This window comes from Centrocercus urophasianus, unplaced genomic scaffold (genome assembly GCF_019232065.1).
Source record: "Centrocercus urophasianus isolate 14NV4802_14NV808 unplaced genomic scaffold, USGS_Curo_1.0 seq_7, whole genome shotgun sequence".
In the NCBI taxonomy this organism is placed as follows: domain Eukaryota; kingdom Metazoa; phylum Chordata; class Aves; order Galliformes; family Phasianidae; genus Centrocercus; species Centrocercus urophasianus.
Window position 1 is genome coordinate 5651268 of NW_024885310.1, and position 19525 is coordinate 5670792.

General features: G+C 37.1%; 1 protein-coding gene across 7 annotated transcripts in view; it reads right to left on the reverse strand.

Annotated features, from left to right (window-relative positions):
* Nucleotides 1–19525, reverse strand: part of ANO3 (anoctamin 3) — a 194979-nt gene that overhangs the window by 29704 nt on the left and 145750 nt on the right. For 6 of the 7 annotated variants that reach the window (XM_042837290.1, XM_042837284.1, XM_042837289.1 and 3 more), the window contains 8 exons: nucleotides 18973–19017; nucleotides 14950–15081; nucleotides 13496–13602; nucleotides 12067–12122; nucleotides 9901–10022; nucleotides 8780–8914; nucleotides 4064–4160; nucleotides 174–234 (listed from right to left, as the gene is read on the reverse strand). In XM_042837290.1, the coding sequence (XP_042693224.1) occupies nucleotides 174–234; nucleotides 4064–4160; nucleotides 8780–8914; nucleotides 9901–10022; nucleotides 12067–12122; nucleotides 13496–13602; nucleotides 14950–15081; nucleotides 18973–19017 (755 nt within the window). The remainder of the gene's footprint in view (nucleotides 1–173; nucleotides 235–4063; nucleotides 4161–8779; nucleotides 8915–9900; nucleotides 10023–12066; nucleotides 12123–13495; nucleotides 13603–14949; nucleotides 15082–18972; nucleotides 19018–19525) is intronic. The other variant, XM_042837285.1, reaches the window with a different exon arrangement.

Consider the following 19525-nt stretch of genomic DNA (forward strand, 5'->3'; position numbering starts at 1 on the left):
TTCAACCACTGCTAGCACAGTAATTGAAGTGGATGAAAACAGGAAAAAATAAGTGTTTATGCAATAGAAACTTAATCCTTCTTTAATTTTTATTATTAACTACAACCTTTTAATCCAGTAATCCTCAAAAAGGGGCAGGTCAATTAAAAAACAAAATATTAAAATTTACTTACCCCAGATTGCCATGAAAATAGCAAAGAAGACAGTCCCTCCGTTATCAAACAAATGTGTAACCTGAACAGAAAATAAATACATCAGTAACAAACAACATTGCCACTTTCACTTCAGCACCAAAGAAATCCAGAGTACATAAGTGATGGCAGAAATTAAAAGCCAAGCATTGCAGGAGGGAGTCCTGCTTGCATGCTTCTATTATCAATGTTTGTTCCATCCTATTTTTGTCTATAATTTGAGCTGTTTTTCTAGGCTATCACTTCAAGCATCGCCAGACTGCTTACATCACTGACAACAAGTAGGAGATGCTCTGTGACCAGACAGGCTAAAAATTCCTCCAGAATTGCCCTTGGATTCTAGGTCATTTTCTATTTTAAGGCTTTCACAATCCCAATTTACTTCAGATGTTTCACTGTTCTTCCTATGAATACTAGTTAATGTCTCTTAATTTCATTCTCTACTTCTTCCAAGCTATTCCACAATTTCTCTGCAGGCAGAGAAATAAAATTACTTTACATACAGACATCTCAGCAAATTCTCCTTGTTGAAAGGCCAGTACCCCTCAACTCCGAGAAACACGCAATAAATTCTAAGTAATCAACTCTGAAATGTAAATATAAGTAATGTATCTAATTTCCCTTCATAAATGCTCTACTACTGATCCTACGATTCCATGATTTATCCCTTATCTCACTCTTTCTTGTAAGCTCTCTGGGGCAGAATATGTATCCTGCTGTAAGGTTCAAAGATTACCAATAGGAAGTAAGGCATAATTAGTTTTTGCAAGCCTGTGGATCACCCTAGGAATCTTTCTTGTGCATACATTAGAATTTTTACAACAAAAATCCAGAGCTTTTTATAGGCCAACCATAATAAGAAGTTGTATTTAGGAAGCTGAAATGAATGATACGATGCTCTTTAAATCAAGGTCATGTTGCCAATTGACAGCACGGTAAATTATCCAGGAATAGCGGACCTACGTTTCTTCTTATGAAAGGTGGTTAAGATGCTGCTGAGCATTAGGAAGGAAACTACAGCCTTCAAATTCACAATTTGGAGAAAGGGAAAAATAAGAAAAAAAGCACAGAATGTTACAAGATAATGCAGGCTAACTTGTAACAAGGCATATGCTAGGATGAGAAACTGAAGAGGAAGAAGCACCACACTCAGTCAGGATGCTGGTCAGTCAGCACACCATCACTATCACTTTACACACTTCAAATCCACTCCGAATCAACACCCTACCAGTGAGCTCCAGTGCAAGGTGTGCTGGGAACAGAACCAGCCCAAGAACCAACCATGCATCACGCTGATCACCTCTGCTAATCAAAGAGATCAAGTGGGTAAGGATGACAGCTTGGGCATTCAGCAATTCAGATTACAAGTCAGATATTACATGACTTTCCCTTAAATTATAATCTTTACAGTAATGGAGTATTTTTATACAGACATGGAAAAAAAGAGGGAAGGGATGAAAGAAATGTGCAGGAGCAAGAAGGAAAAACGCAGCTTTTGTATTTTGTCTGCCAGCCTGGCAAGAAACTACAGAAAAAGCATTTGAAGTACATGATTTTCCTGCATTACTTTGCTTTCTCTGAAGTACTCCTCTGAAGGGAAACTTGGGAAATGTAAGAAAGGAATGTTTGATGAAAGAAACCCTGACAGCAATTTTAATAAAAAGAAATATGAGCCCAAGTCTTTCATATAAGTGAGGCAGGTCCCAGGACATAAGCAGGCTTGAGGAAGTAAAATTCACTTTTCTTGATAAACTTAATGCTAGCATACTTATATACAATGAGTTGCTCCAAAGAACAGAATAAGTAACAAAAGTCTTATTCCGGAACAAGAGTATGTTTCCCTGAAATGTAACAAAAAGAACCTCCCTTGTATACAGCTATTTGGTTGTGTGTGAGGAAGGTGTAGAAATAAGTCAAATTCTCTAAACAACAAAACCAGAGGGAAACATGGACAGGCTCCATTTCAGGTATAGAAAGCAAATAGGCAATGCCATTTTCTTTACCCAGAGTTCAGATCTGATGCCTTATTTTTAAATAAAATATTTCTATTTCTGTTATTAATGGTGCTTCAGAAAGTAAAAAGCAATATTTCATTTGAAGTAAGATTGTACTTTCTAGCATTACAGATCACTTTCATTCACTCGTTGCCATGCAGATGCAGTGCTTGGGTTTTTGCTGCTCAACTCAAGCAGCACAGGACAATCAGCAGGATAAGAGCCCTTATGGACACCAGCCCTTTCCTAGCAAGAGAGAGATGACTGAAGATGTAAAGAACTTTTCTTTGGAGACAACACAGAGAATGAAGGCATTACACAGTAATATAAAACCTCATGAAACTTCTTTTGCCATTCTAGTAGCCAGATGGTTATCATATTTTTTCCCAAAGAAAAGCTTCTGTCTGTCCTTTGAAGACCAATCTTTGCACATGAAGCACACGTTACCCATGTATGCAGAACACTGATCAGCCCCAGACAGGGGAGATGCAGAACATACAGATCCCAATAGGAAAAACTTATTTGTTTTCTGTGTTTCCATCTGAGGTTGGCTAGTTAGTGGAGCTAAAGCATTGGCAGAAAAAGCTGGGAGCCTACATTACTTTCCACAAGTTTTGCAGACACCAAAATGTGACATTAAAAAGCATGACTCACGGGCCAGATGCAATATAAACATAATTGAAAGACAAAATCTGCTTTTTATTAACTGAGGTCGTTAAAATAAAATATGCCCCAATAGCAATGTGTATTAATTTCCTGTCAAAAGTAACTTGCTGCAGTAACTTGCTGCATAAGTTGCTTGTCATCTAATAAGAGATTTCTGGGATGGGTTGTAAGTTTTGCATAATATCATTTCAATTAAGAAAGCTTTTATCTTCAGTGCACATTTTAAAAACTTATGAAAGTAGTTCAAGTTAGGAAAAAAGTTCTATTTTGCCATAAAGTTATAGCAGTATGTAAAAACCAAGCACAGTTTAGCCTTAAATATAACATTTATAGCAGTATTTATTGCTGTTGTTCAAATACAACTTTTTCATTTTTCAATGTGGCATCACAAAAATAAAAAGCCAAATTTTTACAAATACTGATCATTTAATTCACGTTTATCAAATGCTCCTTCACATGAAGTTTCTAAGTTCAGAGTTCTACTTCAAGTCCTGTTGAAATCAGGTTTCTGAATCCAATGAAGAGTTGATTCTCTTTTACACTGCTTAGTGTTCTCGTGATGTCATGGATCCAGAGACAATCACAGCTCTATAACTAAAATAAATCCTGACTTCTGAGCAAAGCTTGTCCTACGGGCTAAAGAAATTGGAGAAAAATGCCAAGGCTGCTCTTCCAGCCATGAACATAGCAAACATCAAAGCATATTGCTCACCTGAAAGCACTGCACGTATACAGAAGTACTTGTGATCAGCTAAGTTTGAAGGATGGCTTCTACTAGCAAAATATTTAGTTGTGTTAATTCTTTGCATTAGTTTGACAAAGTATAGTACATCATAGACAAGATAATCCTGTGAAATGCTCGAGAAATCCTTTTGAAGAGCAGAAATTTAGTTACCAAGCAAGCAAAGAACAACAAAACATAGAGAAAAGTAGGAATAAACTCCCGAGATTATCATTTTTTTTTAATTCAGGGGAATTTATCAATCGATAGAAATAATGATGTAGGAAGAAAATATTCTCAGAAAGTAAAGCAAATTTTAGAATCACCTCCACACCTCCCAGATTATTCCATTCTTAGAAGCGCAGAATACAGAGGCTGAAAACTCATAAACGACACAATCTGAAATCTTTGCTGCAATAAGGGCTGCCATTGCAGAATGAATGTGGGCCTTTAGACAAAAACATTCATGATAGCAGTAAACTAATAATTACCTTGGCATATATGCAGCTTTCATTGAGCTTTTGCAGTGTGCAATTGCGTTCACACATAGGGCACATGATGGTTTCATTTGCCTCGCAGATCTCTTTGCTTTAGTGTAAAATAGGAAAATAAAGGTTATTAAAAGGCTTTCAGCATCCTCGAGATTTTCTGAAGCTACATCATTTGTGGTCTCTATTAGTTAACACAGCCTAACCACAAAGCTGACTCAAAGTAAATAAAAAGGCATTCTGGCCTTTATCTTAGGCCAGAAACGTTAGAACTGTGGGCCCTATCATTGACATAATATCTTTGGGCATCATGCTAAACTACTTGCTCTTGTAAACATCCCATTCTCTCCCAGAGAACTACAACAAACTGAAGAACAAAACATCGTTTCCTAGCTGTCAATCAAATTACTGCATGTATGATATGAAATAGAAGACACAAAACATGAGCAGATGGACATCACTGATTTCAATCAACTTATCCAAGCTGACATCAACTTCAGGTCAGTCCCGTAGTATGGCTGTGCACACACTTCAATCACTGGGTCACAGCATAAAAATATTCCCACTAAGAGGGAAATCTGGCATTAGCAATTCAAATCTTTGCATTTTTATTATGTATGGGAGAACCTATGTTTAGGGATAACAACAAAACAGTATCCTAATTTGGGGGTAAAATATCTAAAAACTGCATTCTACTGCTTAGAGGTTCTAAGATTTGGGGATATTAAGTCATTGGCTTCATTAGGACTACTCATATATTCATATTCAGAAGTATTATGTAATTAAGTGCCCTGACAAAGGCAAAGCAAAATGAAGAAAAGTACAAAAATGAATTTTAGGGCGAATTTTATCTGTGATGAGTAAACAGAGAACCTTAACAATCACCATCAGCAACGCTGACAAGCCTGAAATGATCCTATGTCATACTAAGAAAGTAATGGTATAAAGCAAATAGCAGGAAATTACTGATTTAATTAACATTGTGCTTTCATTACTTCTCATAAAACCTGAATTTACACTTCTAATAGTATATGGAGGATTATGTTTATTTCCAAATGAGTACATCTATTAAATCCCATCCGACATAACGGTGAAGAAAAGACCACAGCTGCCGGGATGTGACATTTTGAGACCTTAGGTTGTGCTTCACATCATAACCACTAATTCACGAAAGCCTTACACCATAATGTGGACTTAAGAAATTGTTGCAAGCAGCCCCGAAAGCTAGAATGAGCACAGCTATCATTTCAGAGCAGCAGAGCAGTACATAACTTTTAGTGTGCCACATAACAGGATTTTCTTGATTGCATTTCCATTTGCACATATGCAAGCAAAGGAAATAATTTTTCAACAGTGGGATACAATGGCTGACAAACAGTGATGCAGTTTGTTGTCAAACATAAGGCCAAATGCAAGTGTACTTTGATTTCAACATTACAAATGCTGGGTGCTTTGCACCCTAAACCTTGAGTTACAGTCTTGGTTTGTTTTGCGTAACGTGGATTTCACCAAATTGAGCTGCCAGGGATAGCCATGCTGTGTTGATATCTGGCGAAATTATAACAGTGATAATTAAAGATCTCTATAAAGGCGCCCAAAGCAACCTTCAAAGCCATCAGATTTAGTTTATATAAAGATGCGCAATGCACGTGCCACAAAACTTGCTTAAAAGAAAGAACTCAAATGAAAAGACTTGTAAAGGTCTATTAAACCCTTCTCACAACAACCACACTTTTCCCAGTTCAGCTCAGGAAGTGTAAAGGGATCAAAATGTATTTAAAAGTGTATGAAACCAGACATACACACTCACTTTCTGCTTTTTTCTTCCTTCATATCTGAGCCTTTAAAATGTAATCCAAACACTCCAAATATTCTGGAAACAACTGTGGAGTTTTTTGTTTTTAAACTCAGAATTTCTCACTTGGTTGCATTCATTTAACAGCTGAGCTCTGGAAGTATTGATCGACACAACAGCCAAAGCACCCTGGGAGACCACAGTGCCAAATCCTGGCAGCAACATTTTACCAAGCCTGACTGCAATCTCATACAAGAAAAAGAACATCTTCCATTCCACATCACTTTCAATAAAACTGCATCGCCATGGAGAAAAATATGTTTCAAAACACGGGGCAAACACACACACTTGCTTACAACAGTATAGCACAGTTCCTGATGCTGCAGTGTATTGGAGGATTTGTCTTCTCATTTTATTGTTTCACCTTTCTTCATGCTCAATCACCGTGTGATTCAATCCGATTTGAAAGCTAATGTACTTCTTTCAGCAGAGGAAGATACTGGAGCAGACTGCCCAGAGAGGTTGTGGATGCCCCGTCCCTGGAGGTGTTCAAGGCCACGTTGGATGGGGCCCTGGGCAGCCTGGTTTAGCATTAAATGTGGAGGCTGGTGGACCTGCATGTGGCAGGGGGTTGGAGATTCATGATCCTTGAGGTGCCTTCCAACCCTGGCTATTCTGTGATTCTGTGATTCTTCTTCTGCCTGCAGCCACTAGAGGGAGGTTAACGATAGCTACCTTCAAGCCAGCTTCATAATCCTGAGAGGTGAATGGGCATTACTGAGAAAAGCATGCTTCTTCAAAAATAATTGCATCACTTGCAAGCTCAAGTTTTGCAGACAGATGAAAACCATTATTTTTCCCCATATAATTCATAATACTGTAAATCAGCACTTCCTAATATCTACTGATTGATAATTACAGACATTGATAGGATGAATGCTCAGTTCCACGTGAAAAAATAATCCTGGATCTGGGGTAATGTGGCTGTGAGGACACTGTCATGATACCTTGGTACTGAGCCTAAATTCCTAATTGCAACTGGGTTTCCTATACCTAGATTTGGTCTTACTAATCTGTTTGCAGCAATGCACAGAGATGGCACTACTGTGCCACGATAAGTCAAAGTGAATGCACAAATTCTCACTCCACAAACCAGCGATGACTTGCCTAGAATGAACACATCCAGATTACAAACGTTTTGGGACTGCACAGAACACCAGGCTTCTGTATTAACTCTATTGGTATTTTGAACTTGATACTAGTTAGTGTTAGCTATATCAATATATAACTGCACCCTCCCCTTAAACCTATACAACACATGACCTAAATTTCAGACTTTTGCTTTTAGAAAAGAGTCCAGAGCCCCTGGTGGGTCTTAGCTTTCTGTGTAGCCCAACATTACACTGAAGCACCCCAGCGTGGAACCTGAAACAACCAAACTCCACGAACCTGCATGTTTCATGTGCAGCTGCTCAACATCAGCCAAGGGAAAAAAACCGGACTGGAAAATACGAAGGCTGGCCTACTTCTGCCTATCTGAGAATCATACCCTAAAAGTCCTGTATGCAAAACAACTGTTTCTCCTATTAATGTGCTAAACTGGAGACATGTATTCAAGGGAGAAGCAGCACACAACACCCGCACAAGCATATCACAGCTCTAAGTTTGGTATACCATTAATTTGTTTAAATTCTGACAAATTCTGTTGTGTTTTTGTTTTTGTTTTTCTCTTGGGGAGTATCAATGTTACAACTTCTCTTCTAGTGCCTGGAGTATCACATCCTGAGAACAGATAACGACAAGCTCCCGCTTGCTTTAAATGTGCCATTGAAAAGGTGAAGAATGTAAGTCTCCCAGTTCAATACTTCCAATACTTGTGCTCAAGAACAGGATGATCCTCTATTTGCTTTTCACATCTGGTGCATTTCACACACATTCATTGTTCAAAACAACCCTAATGCAGAGAAAGATAGCATCATTTCCTGCCCAGTATGCTTATTGCATTTTATTACATTTATAATAAATATATATTTATTATACAGTCTGAAGTTGTAAAGGCTCTCTGGAGTTTGGTGTAAAATAGAAAAGCCTTAATTACAGAACTGAGGAACATAATAACTCCCTGTGTAAGAGAAAACAAAGACAATTCCACATAGAGCTGTCAAATACTCCTCCAAATCCAGGAAACATCACCTATGAAATCAGATTCCACTGTGCACGCTGCCTGAGCATCCAAACTGGTTGGAGCCACAGCTATAATTGTATGATCATTAATAACTTTATTACGGAAAATAACCTGTAACAAGGTCACTTCCTCTTGAAACAGTTCCTAAAAATACAGTTAGCACTCCAGTGTAACAGTCTTGTCATTATTTCTAAACTGACATAAGCCACTCTCAGAGCAAAATCACAACCGTGGGGAACATGGAAATGAGGAGCCTTTCACATGGTTGTAACGCCCTCAGATGGCTGCAGCTTACATCCACAAATTTGACACCACTAACAGTTGGAAGGGAAAAAAAAATACACATAAGTTGAAATTTACAACTGTACTAACCTACAGCCAAAGGCAAGATGGAAGTAAAATTAAAGAATGTGTCACTATTTTTCACCCATTAGCTTTGACTGGAATGATAACCATAGCAGTACATGTGACATTAGAATCAGCATTTCTTTCACTTCTTGCAGGAATGGAAATCATTGCAGATGCAATGGTAAGAGTGCTTGCTGTAAACACTCTGCATTCACCTTGATGCAAAACAGATATACAAAGTGGATACACTTGATTGAATAACCCAGCGTTCTATTTGGTTATTATTATGATTACAATATCTGAAAAGCATTTACAAGTAAAATGATCTAACTTGTGCCAGGTTGTTCTTTATTTTCAACAGGTTATTTTATGTTTTCAAATGGGATTTTACCTTACTTGGCTGGAATCCATCGTAAACAGTCCATAAAGGAAAACAAAGAGTCCAACCAGAGCAGCAGGAATCAGCATTCCAGTATACCATCCCAACCAGGCAAAATACAGTCCAATTTTTTCACCAAAATATCGCCTACATGAAAAGGAAATGTATATATTTTCTCAAATCAAAACTTGCAGTAACCACTGTCTTCACAATTAGTATAGCAACACTGACAAGCAATCACCATTACAAGCTTATAGTACATACTGCTGTCAGTTTACAAAAATGTTTTACTTTAGGCTAGCACAAAATTCTGGTCACGCTAATTGTAGACTTATTAGAACATGTATTTTATAAGGATGTATTTGAAGTATTCTACAATTTTCAGTTCCTCCCAATGACTAAATAGAGGCACCCATTTCAACATTGTTAAATGGAGGAGAGTTTATTCACACACAGCATACAGACTTAGACACACAGCTTCCAGAAAGCAACAGTACAGGTTTGCATTACTTAAGTATTCTATTATAAAAATCACTTATGATGAGCCGTCACATAATATGTCATATTTCAAATTATTAACAGAGACTGAAAAGACAAGCTGAAGATTCAGCTTTAAATCTTAAAAGCTTGGATATCAGTTGCTGTAAGAGATGAAGTAGCAGTGAACAGAAAATGAGAAGTCAGCACATGCTTAGTTCCACAGCCTTCGGTGCAGCAATTCTCTGTGTAATGACTATTTATGACTGTTGGATCAGGAGTGAAAACTATCAGAAAGGAAAAGTGATTTAATTGTTGAGGAAAAGATGAAATCCAGACAACACTGTTACATCACTCTAATTAAATATATTTCTCTGCTTTACAGTTGGGAATTTATGACATTAAAATACTAATCGCTTGTTGTAATTAATTTTCACCCTGCATCTGGATATATATACTTCCATTCAGTCTTGTCTGAAATTAATGGCCTTGCACATTTGTGACCACTCAAAGGAAGCAGTGTAGAGAGTCCAATTCTTACCTGACAGTAATAAATTTTACAGAAGGTGTAAGAAGAATTAACAGTTCAGCAGAATAGATTATGCATCATTTCCAGGCTCTCTGTATCAACAAGCTGTTTTTAAAAGTACTAATACCTGATTAAATCAAGAGGTTGGTACTTGTACCACATTCCCCACCGTGCCCAACGCTCATATAAGAGGTGCCTGTGATTCTGAGCTCCATGTGTTTTGATGGGATGTCTGCTTTTGTGGCTTCCCTGTAAAGAAAAAAAACAACCCACAAAGAAATGAAAACATGTTACTGGACATTACGGGAAATGAATTCATTCCTTCTATATCGGAATCTAATTTTAAATGAAGATTTTACTACTTTTAATGAATAGATGTCAATTTGTTAGGGACAACTCCTGGAAATGTCACCTGCTAGTATGTAAACTCGCAAGAGAGACAGTTACATACCCTTCTCAAACAGCCAGCTTCTGCAAGAAGTAATGACAACATCACTACTATAAGGCTATCAAGAACTACTCAGCTCTATGCTACTCCAAGAACAGTATTTCAATTTCATTATTCTATGCTTATTCGTATGCTTTTACTCATTTCAACTTTTCAAAAACTCTCATGAAATACATTATGGCATCTGTTTTATCCCTCCCTAAAAAATTTTGGTAGGTCAGCTAGATCCTTCTGTCCTAGATATTTCCAGTGATATTATTTAACTCCTATTAAAAAGTATAGGAAACTGTAGGAAAGGCTGATAAGGTAGAAACAATAGAACTGGCATTATTTTGAACCTCCCCCAGAATTTACTTTCATTGAGCAGTACAGACTTATGGAAAATGAATGTTTCATCAAACAACTCACAGGTAAATCACATTGTGGGAAGAATGCAGAGACACTCTTGAACCTGATTGACTCAAGTACTTTTAGCCATTTTGAGTTTTTTATAATTTATTTGATAACTTGAGAATTGCTCAGAATTGAAATAGCACTATTTGTTGGAATCTGCTATCTGGTTTAAGAATGACTTAAAAACAGTGTTTTGCAATAAAATCAGCAAAGCATAGAAAAATGCCAGCACAGAATGGTTTTAGCAACATCTAGAAATCCCTAAGGACAGAACATCAGCTTATTTTCACAGTCATCTGAAAGAATGAGTGCATAGCATAAAGCATTGTCCACTCCTCTACATTTCAAGTATTTTTTTCTGCTTCTTTTTGCACTGTTTATCCATAGCAAGTCCCATAGTGTTCCCATAGGGAATGAATTTTCACTCTTGTTTATTTCTGTGATTAAAAAAAGAAAAAAGTGAAGTGTTTAACTGCTATCCCTAGGACCAGTAAAACTGCAATTAAGGTAAGAGTGGCTTAAAAATCTGACTTCATTAAGCTGAAATGCGCTGTCCCTGGAGGTGTTCAAGGCCACGTTGGATGGGGCCCTGGGCAGCCTGGTCTAGAATTAAATGGGGAGGTTGGGGGCCCTGCATGTGGCAGGGGTGCTGGAGGTTCATGATCCTTGAGGTGCCTTCCAACCCTGGCCATTCTGCGATTCTGTGATTCTGAAATCGTTGCTTGTGTATACATTTCTGTGTTATGTCACAAAGTGGGTATGAGAGCATGGATTTGTTAGCAACAGAAAGCTACACAGCTTTTTCTGGCAGTACGACTGACCTTTCCCTACAGTAATGCCCGACTGAAGTGTTAACTCAATTATTTCCCTAAAATACTCCTTCACTGTATTTCCTGTATTATTAATGCAACATAAAAAATCACCCTCAGCAATTTCTAAACCATAAACTGGTCCTTTGAAACACAAGATAAAGTCACAGCATTCAGACCAATTAACCACAGTGCTCACAGCTGCAATTACCATGCTACTGGTAGGCATTTATGATGACAAAAGATGTGTGGGTTGCTTCTTTCCTTTCAAAACATAAAGAAAGTTTTTCATTCATTTCACACCTCTGCAGACTTCAGTAGACTCTAATCTACTGAAGAAGATACTGTCAAGCACAAATTATCCAGGACTATGCAAAAAGGTCTAAAAAGAAAATAAATAACCAGTTTCCCTAAGTTTGATTTACTGCACAACCCATTAGGAAAAAAAAAGAGTGTTTTTAAATGGTGGCAGCTAAAGAAAAAAACCTCATGAAGCCAATGTTAATTTAAGAGCTGTTAATAACTCAGCATTACGTAGTGAAATAGAAAAACTTGCAAGACAAAATTATAAACCATGAAGTATCTCAAAATAGTGCAAGTTTTAATCAAAATGTAAATCCAAATGCAAAATTAATGAGGTTACCTCATGTGGTGGAAATGCTGCCTCATATGTTCCATTGTTTAGTAATCTATTAATACCTAAAAAGAAAGAAATGCAGTAGTTTCAATGACATTTTTTCAATATAGAGTTAGCTTTAAACACTGAGAATCTTCATGTCACAAAAGGAGAATCCAAATTCCTATCAGGTATTCAGGATGCTGCTGAATATAAAAATCATCAGCAGACCCACCGGGGTCTTTTGATCCCTCAAGCTCTCTGGTTGTGTTAAACTACAGCATTCTGAAGGTCAGCGGCTGCAACTTTTCTCTCACAGTTGGGTGCCTGTGCCAGATCAAGTGTGAGAAGGTGGTCACACTCTTGTATTAATCAGAGCACAGGATACAGATTTTATGGGTGATCAGATGATCTGGCGTGAACACACAGATGATCATACAGTGAGAGGCATGGAGAGAATATCCTGTTACTTTTAAATATGAACCAGCTGAAGGAGTTTGTGTCAGATCAGATCTGGATGGATCTGAATGACTGGATGAATGGATCTGGATCCTTTCCTAGAGTCCTTCTAAAACCATATTTATTCTACCATCAAAGTTCATTATAAAAAATAAGGAATAAAGAACCTTAATAATAACTGTTAAAAGACTCAGTAGCCTGTAAGGACATACTTGTGTAGCCAACTTGATCTAAGAAGTAAATTCTCATGACAGATTTCTGATCTATCCATTTATAGAAATTACACTAATTACAAGATGAAACTTGTCACCATCACTTTCAATAGCATTTGACTTCATCCCTCAGTTTCTATGATTTTCTTACTGCTGCTTTTCTCCCAGAAACTCAAGCAACAACATTTTGTAATTGCTATCATCTTTGTAAGTATGCATCTATGTTAAATTCTTACTTCCTACAGACAAACAGAAGGTCATATATATATATATTGCTCTTAATAGAAAATGAATAACTGGACTTTCTGAAATACAGAATGTATATGATAAGATAATAAGAGTAATAAGAGTGTTGGCAAAAACTGGATTTAGTCTTTAAGTCAATTGTCTCTGAACTGTATGGAGGCATCAGATAATTGAAGAGTAGTTCTGATCAATTCTGCTGGTCTGGGACTGCTGGGTCATAGCAGTTCTATGGCCAGTCCTAGAAGACTCATGTCAGTTCTCTGAGGTCTAAGTTATCTCTCTTACGGCTCTTGATCACATGAAGCTATTATAACCTCTCCAATTTAAGAAACGAGTATTAAGGTGGAAGCAATTCCTAATATTCACTGAGCTATTTCATGGAACAATTGCACGCAACATACATTCAAGTGTATTACTGGTTGAACAAAGACTTCAAGGGATGGCAAAATTAAATTTTACTTCGCTAAATAGTTTCTCAAGCAAGCAGAAATATAAGATTCTCATATCTTCAGGCTAGGAAAAAAATATAGCATTCTCACCCATTTTGGATTTTCCATCCTCATACTTGGTTCTCTGTAGCATGTGATGCACAATTCTACTTCTTGTGGAGTTGCTGAAGAAGCTGTCTTTGTTGTTTATGGTAAAGCTATTGAAATAACGGATGTCTTTTAACACTCAAAGCAATACATAGGTGCTGAATCGTAGCTGCTAAATGTGTTTTTCCTTACAGCGATTTATTGTAGCTTTACAGCTGTTGGTTACAGAATTTGACATTCTTAAAGCACCTTCTCAGGCTCCAAAAAATTGTCATTAGCACAGATTGTTGAGAAAACAGAAAATATCGCTTTTTCCAAACTGTCCTAACAATGACCAAAAATACTCTTCAGAAGTAGCGATCGTTCTGAAATTCATGACATAACTGAGAGATCTGAGTACAAAACTACTACTACTGCCATTCAGGGAGAAATAATGATCGTCTGCGAGCACCGGATGCTTGAGGAGCAGCTCCACAACTTCCTCCCCTCAGAGAATCCTAAGATAGAGCCAAATATCACAAATAGCCATTCCCAGATGGCTGAGGATTCTGAATGCCAGAAATGTGACATGTGGGAGCTTTTCCCTTCTCTGCTGTGCCAAAGGTGACACTACTGCAGTTCATCACGTCAGCTGAGCATGTTGAAAAACTGCACCATGAACGAGCAACTGACCCGATGCAATATAATTAATTAGTAAAAAAAACCTGAGATAATAATGCAATTATTCTGCCTTTCTAGGGTGAAGTCAGTCTGCCTGCACATAGCTTCTTTACTGAGAAGAAAAAAACCTATTCACTCTAACTTACATTTTTACTTCATATGAACTTCCCTCTCCTAAATAAGTATCACAAAATAATTTTAAAATAAACAGCTAGAATTTCAACACTTCTACTCTTTTGTTGCTTAAAAAATTTGTAACACAGTTAAACTAGATCAAATGAGCACGTTGATGGTGATCACATACAGTTTTTCCTCGGAGTATATATACTTATTCTCTCACAGACAACAGCATTTCTAAAATGCACAGCTGACAGCAAAAACCCTGACAATATACTTAGCCCATTTCCAGGTGTTGCCAGTTTCAACAGCTTTCTCAGGTTTTGCCTAAGTAAAACATTTAATCAAGGTAAGCAAATTTGAGCAAGTATTTGCATTTTGTAATGTAATGGAAAATAAAACAAACTTCTAAACCAAAAAAAAAGTGGCGGTCATTTTTTAGTCAACCTTTTGCCTGTAGTACTAGCTGTAACCAAATAACAAATAGCAACACCCAATAACAGGTAACAGAGAGCAGATTTTTTGCTTTAAGAGTAAATTTCATAGAAAATATCAGACATGATTCTGGGTATTTGCCAGTGACCATCTGTTAATGGCTGCCTCTATGGGACTTGCTGAGGAGAGAGAAAATAGAAAACCCTTCTGGTCTGAGGAGCTGTGTTTCCAGTTCCAACACTTACTGGTGTATGCGAGCACGGCTAAAGGGTGCTGTGTAGCAATCTGTTTCCTCAAGATCTGGTAGGGCCTCCTTATCAAGCTTCATTGGATTTCTAGGCAACCAACTTTTCAGCTCTCTCATATTCCTCTGCAAACTGAGAAAATAACAAATGTAAATTTGCACGCTCTTATCCACTGGCTAATTCTATATCCATCATTGAATATTCAGTGACATCATAATAGAAATGCAATGAAAACAGGTAATTTCCTGACTTTACCTCAGGAAACAGTATAGCGATATAGCAAATGAAGCAAAAGCTATACTACCTGCAGTTCTCTAAAAATCAGCATTGTAACACAAACAGAACATTTTTTTATTTCTGTTTAGATCACATACAGGTAAATAAAAGGCTTTCTTCCACTGGCATTTTGACTAAACAGTATCTCAGGACAGTGTCCATAGATGGAATAATACACTGCAGCATAGTTTATTTCCAAGCAAATGCTGAAATTTATCTTCTTATTCCTCTAATTTTACACAGCTTGTTGGCCTGCATTTTTCTTATATTGGACTGCAATAACTGTGTGTATTTAAAGAGTAGATCTCACTACAGAATGATGTCTTATGACAGCAGAATCAAATGAGAGATACTGGAAAAAAAAAAAAAAAAAAGAAAAGGGGGGGGAATTTTGGTAAATATTTCCCCCATAATATTTTTCAGTGGGATGTGGGCCTCACTCAGTGCCAACGTGTGCCTGACATAGAGGGAGCCACAAGAAGTGTAATGCTAAGTGCATGATTTTTGCTAGAGATAAATATAGAATCCCTGCGTTAAGCAGAAGCAGAGTTCTCCATTTCCTAATTAAAGTGAGCACACAGGAAGTTGTGCTCAGGCAGAGAAGATGCTTTTGTGGAAAAGTGACCCTTATTATCCACAAAAGCAGTGAAAGCTCTACCCTTATCTAACACCATGTCAGAGAGAAAACTAAACCAAGTGTGGGATCATCATTTTAAATTTGCATTTAAAATTCTCAATATCTTCTTGCTACATGTTTACTAAGGTGTTGGTGCATGGTAGGTATTTAATTGTTCTGCACCTGAGGGAAACACTTGATACTAAGCATTATGAGAAACAGAACTCACATGAACTGAGTTCATAAAGCTGAAACAGAAAACAATTCCCACACAGATGCATCCCTTCTCAAACAATATCTTACCGTGCAAGATGATTATCTTAATAGTTTCAATGGAAGCTCTCCAGCACAAAGTTACACGCAGTATATCTAAGAAGTTTTCATGTGATTGTCTTTTATTTTCCTGTTCTCAACATGCTGATTTTTATTATATATTTAAAAACAGGCAGATATGCAGATACATCAGGAAGAAGAACAATGCATCTGATATCAGATTCTATACTGTGAAATTATTTTAGACTAGTAAAAAGTAATGTAAAATGATGTAAAAAGCCTTGATCGTTTTTACTCTCCAAAATCTGAAAAAAAAAAAAATAATGTATTTGATGATTATTTTAAAGAAATCAGCTCTGCCAACACGCTCATATTGCCCCTATCACTGTTGTGATAGGACAAGAGGAAATGGTTTTAACATCCTGTCTGATCTGAACAGAATTGGAATAAACTAAGTCCAAAAATCCCTGCAGATTATGTTTACTCAGCTGATGCCAGTGGAAAGAAGCACTATGTAAGTGAATTCGGTGCCCTGAGAACTAATCTAACATGATGAGGCCATCCACTGAGACTGCGGTTTCAAGGAGTTAAGGCAGCTTGATATACAGCACCTCCATATTGACATGTTATGTGTATAGAAGTGATCTTCTGTCACTTATTCACTCTTTAACCACACTGACTTAAAGGAGCAATTATTTCTTCTTATGAAACCACTACTTGGATTTTCTGACCAGAATCCACGGTTATAATGGAATGAGACACCAAAACTGAGCAACTGCTCATGTAGGATGCTTTGACATCAGTCAGTACCCAGCCATTTCTTCTGTGTTTGCCTCTCATATTCTGACAAAAAAAAACCAAGAGGTTCTACAAGTCTTGCTGAGTACCTTAGCTGGCTTTGGGATGTCTCATAGGGCAGATACAAGGTCAATTTAACATACATGACCGTAAATTTATGCAAATAAGTAAATAGGGAGAGAGATATCATGTAGATATCATGTAGAAGAAACACATTCTATCAGTAAGTGTTACATTCACCTTCACTGCTTTAAGCATGCTCCAAATAATCTTTTACAGACTTACAGACGTGCAGACATACACATCTACCACACTGCACTGATAGATTCAGAGAAACGCATATATCACAGTAAGGCTGATGTAACAGCATTACCCGTATTCTTAACCACGGAAACTCAGTGGCTTTAAAATTTTACCTTTGATGTACAAAGATTTAAATCTACATTCCCCATCCTACCTCCTGTAAGCCCCACTTAGCTTAGAAATGTTCAGAAATGCTTGACAAATTACAGAGAAGTTAAACCTGAGAAGATTTAAGATGTAAAAGACAATGACAGCAGCAACAATGAGAATGATGAGATGTGTGTCAGCAATTTTAAAGTTAGCTTTTTTTCCCCCAAAATTATTCCTTTCTGCACCTGACTGTACAAAATATCAGAGAAAACATATTTTTAAAAAAAGAGCCCCAAATTCCAGTTAAATCACAGGTAAAAAACACTTGTCTCAAATGTAAATTCAAGCTGTCATTAAAATTGTTTACTACTTGGTTCACAGGTACTGTATGACTTCAACAACGTTTCAGACATCTGTCCTTCTAAACAAGGAAGACAAATTTGTTTAATACCTAGGACTCACCAGATGGATTTAAAAAAAATAACTCTGCAGTAAGCTCAGTTAATTTTGCCTTTGCATTACGAAGCACATCACTTTTTCATAATGCACACTAAAATGGAGCAAGCATGTGGATGATTGGAAAGAGGAAAAATGCAGTTGTAAATTTATGTTATAGGTTGTTTCATTTTAACTTGTTTATGTATTTTGTCTTACTTTGATGTTCAGCAGTACATTGCCTATTTTTGCTAACTGATTACTTTGCAAACTGTTACCATGAGACTCTGCAAATTGTTCGTGGAAAATAATGAGAACTCTTCATCATCTAAAGTAACAGCAGGAGAACCAAAATCGAATGTAATTTAAAGATTCATCTCAAGAAAACCCAGAACATAAAAATCTTAGGAGATTTCTCTTGTAAACACTTTCATACATTTTCCACAGGCAATTAGGATTTACAAGACTTCATGACACCTGACTAAAGCAGGAGGGGGCAGTTACGGTTCCCTGGCTCGCCCAGGCTCCTCCTGCTTCACTCACTTCCCTCCTAACTGCCAGGAGCAACTGGAGGTGAGGTTGGCATCCAATGCTACGGCTGGATGGCTTTCAGGGAAGAGATCCATTTACAGTAATGGCAGAGTCAAAGGTTGAAAGGTTGGACTGTTAGAACAGATGATCTGGGAGGACTTTTCCAATCCTGGTGATACTGTGAGAGCTCAGAGAGTGAAAGGTCTTCTACTGCAGCAAAAACATTACTGTCAGCTATCAAATAAAAATTCAATCCAGCCTTCAAAGCTTGTCATTGATTTAGTCCTGATCAACAGAATGCATATGAGAGATGATACATTTGCACCTCCAAAAAATAGCTGACGAGAGAATTCAGACTGAAGACGTGCACTCAAAAGTAGCTTACATGCTAAAGAAACATCTCTCTGTAGGAGAAGACGTAACTGTAGAGCTGGATTCAGTATAAAATCTTTGCTGCCAGGAAAAGGGTCACTTTTTTTCCTGGCATAAGCGCATCTGCATTTCTAAAATGAGAACTGGCAAAACTTAAAAGTACTGCATCTTGTTACAGAATATTTTAGCACTTGGAGCTAGCGTATTTTGAGTTTTCAGTGAAATAATGTGATGTATCCAAGTTTCCTGGATAAATTTACAACTGCAAATGGATTTTATTTAGCTGGGTGACTATTTGAAATATTAGAAGCTACACATCACCCACCAACCTGCCCATGGTTTTGCTCCTCCAGTCAGTGTAATAACATTTTTTCCTGAAAGAACAGCAAAAATCAGCTGAAAATAATCAAGCAAAAGACAGTTGAAAAGGACACATACATTAGGAAAAGAACACCAGACAATACAAAACATGCATTTTCATAGACAGGAAGATGAAAAACAGTTTAAAATTAAGCTGAAACAGAGTATTTTCAAGACTGAAATTTGTTCCTCAGAAAAACTTACATTTCAGCTATGTATTGTAGCTAATAATATCTGATCAGGGATTCATTCATAAGACACCATTAGACAGTGTTCAAATGCTGCTGTGTTTGTATTCATTTCACACCATCTTACATATGTAGTACTTAAAACTTGCCTAAATCCTTTCATCTTGTACATGGTTCATTTATTTAGGAGGAATGAAAGCAAGTTTATGTAGACACATTAACATGAAGGCTTAACATTATTTTCAGTTGATATTCTCCCTCATCCTTCATTCTAACCCACATAAAAATGGCATTCCCACTCTGGAGATGTATGTAAATCTCCATCAGATGATAA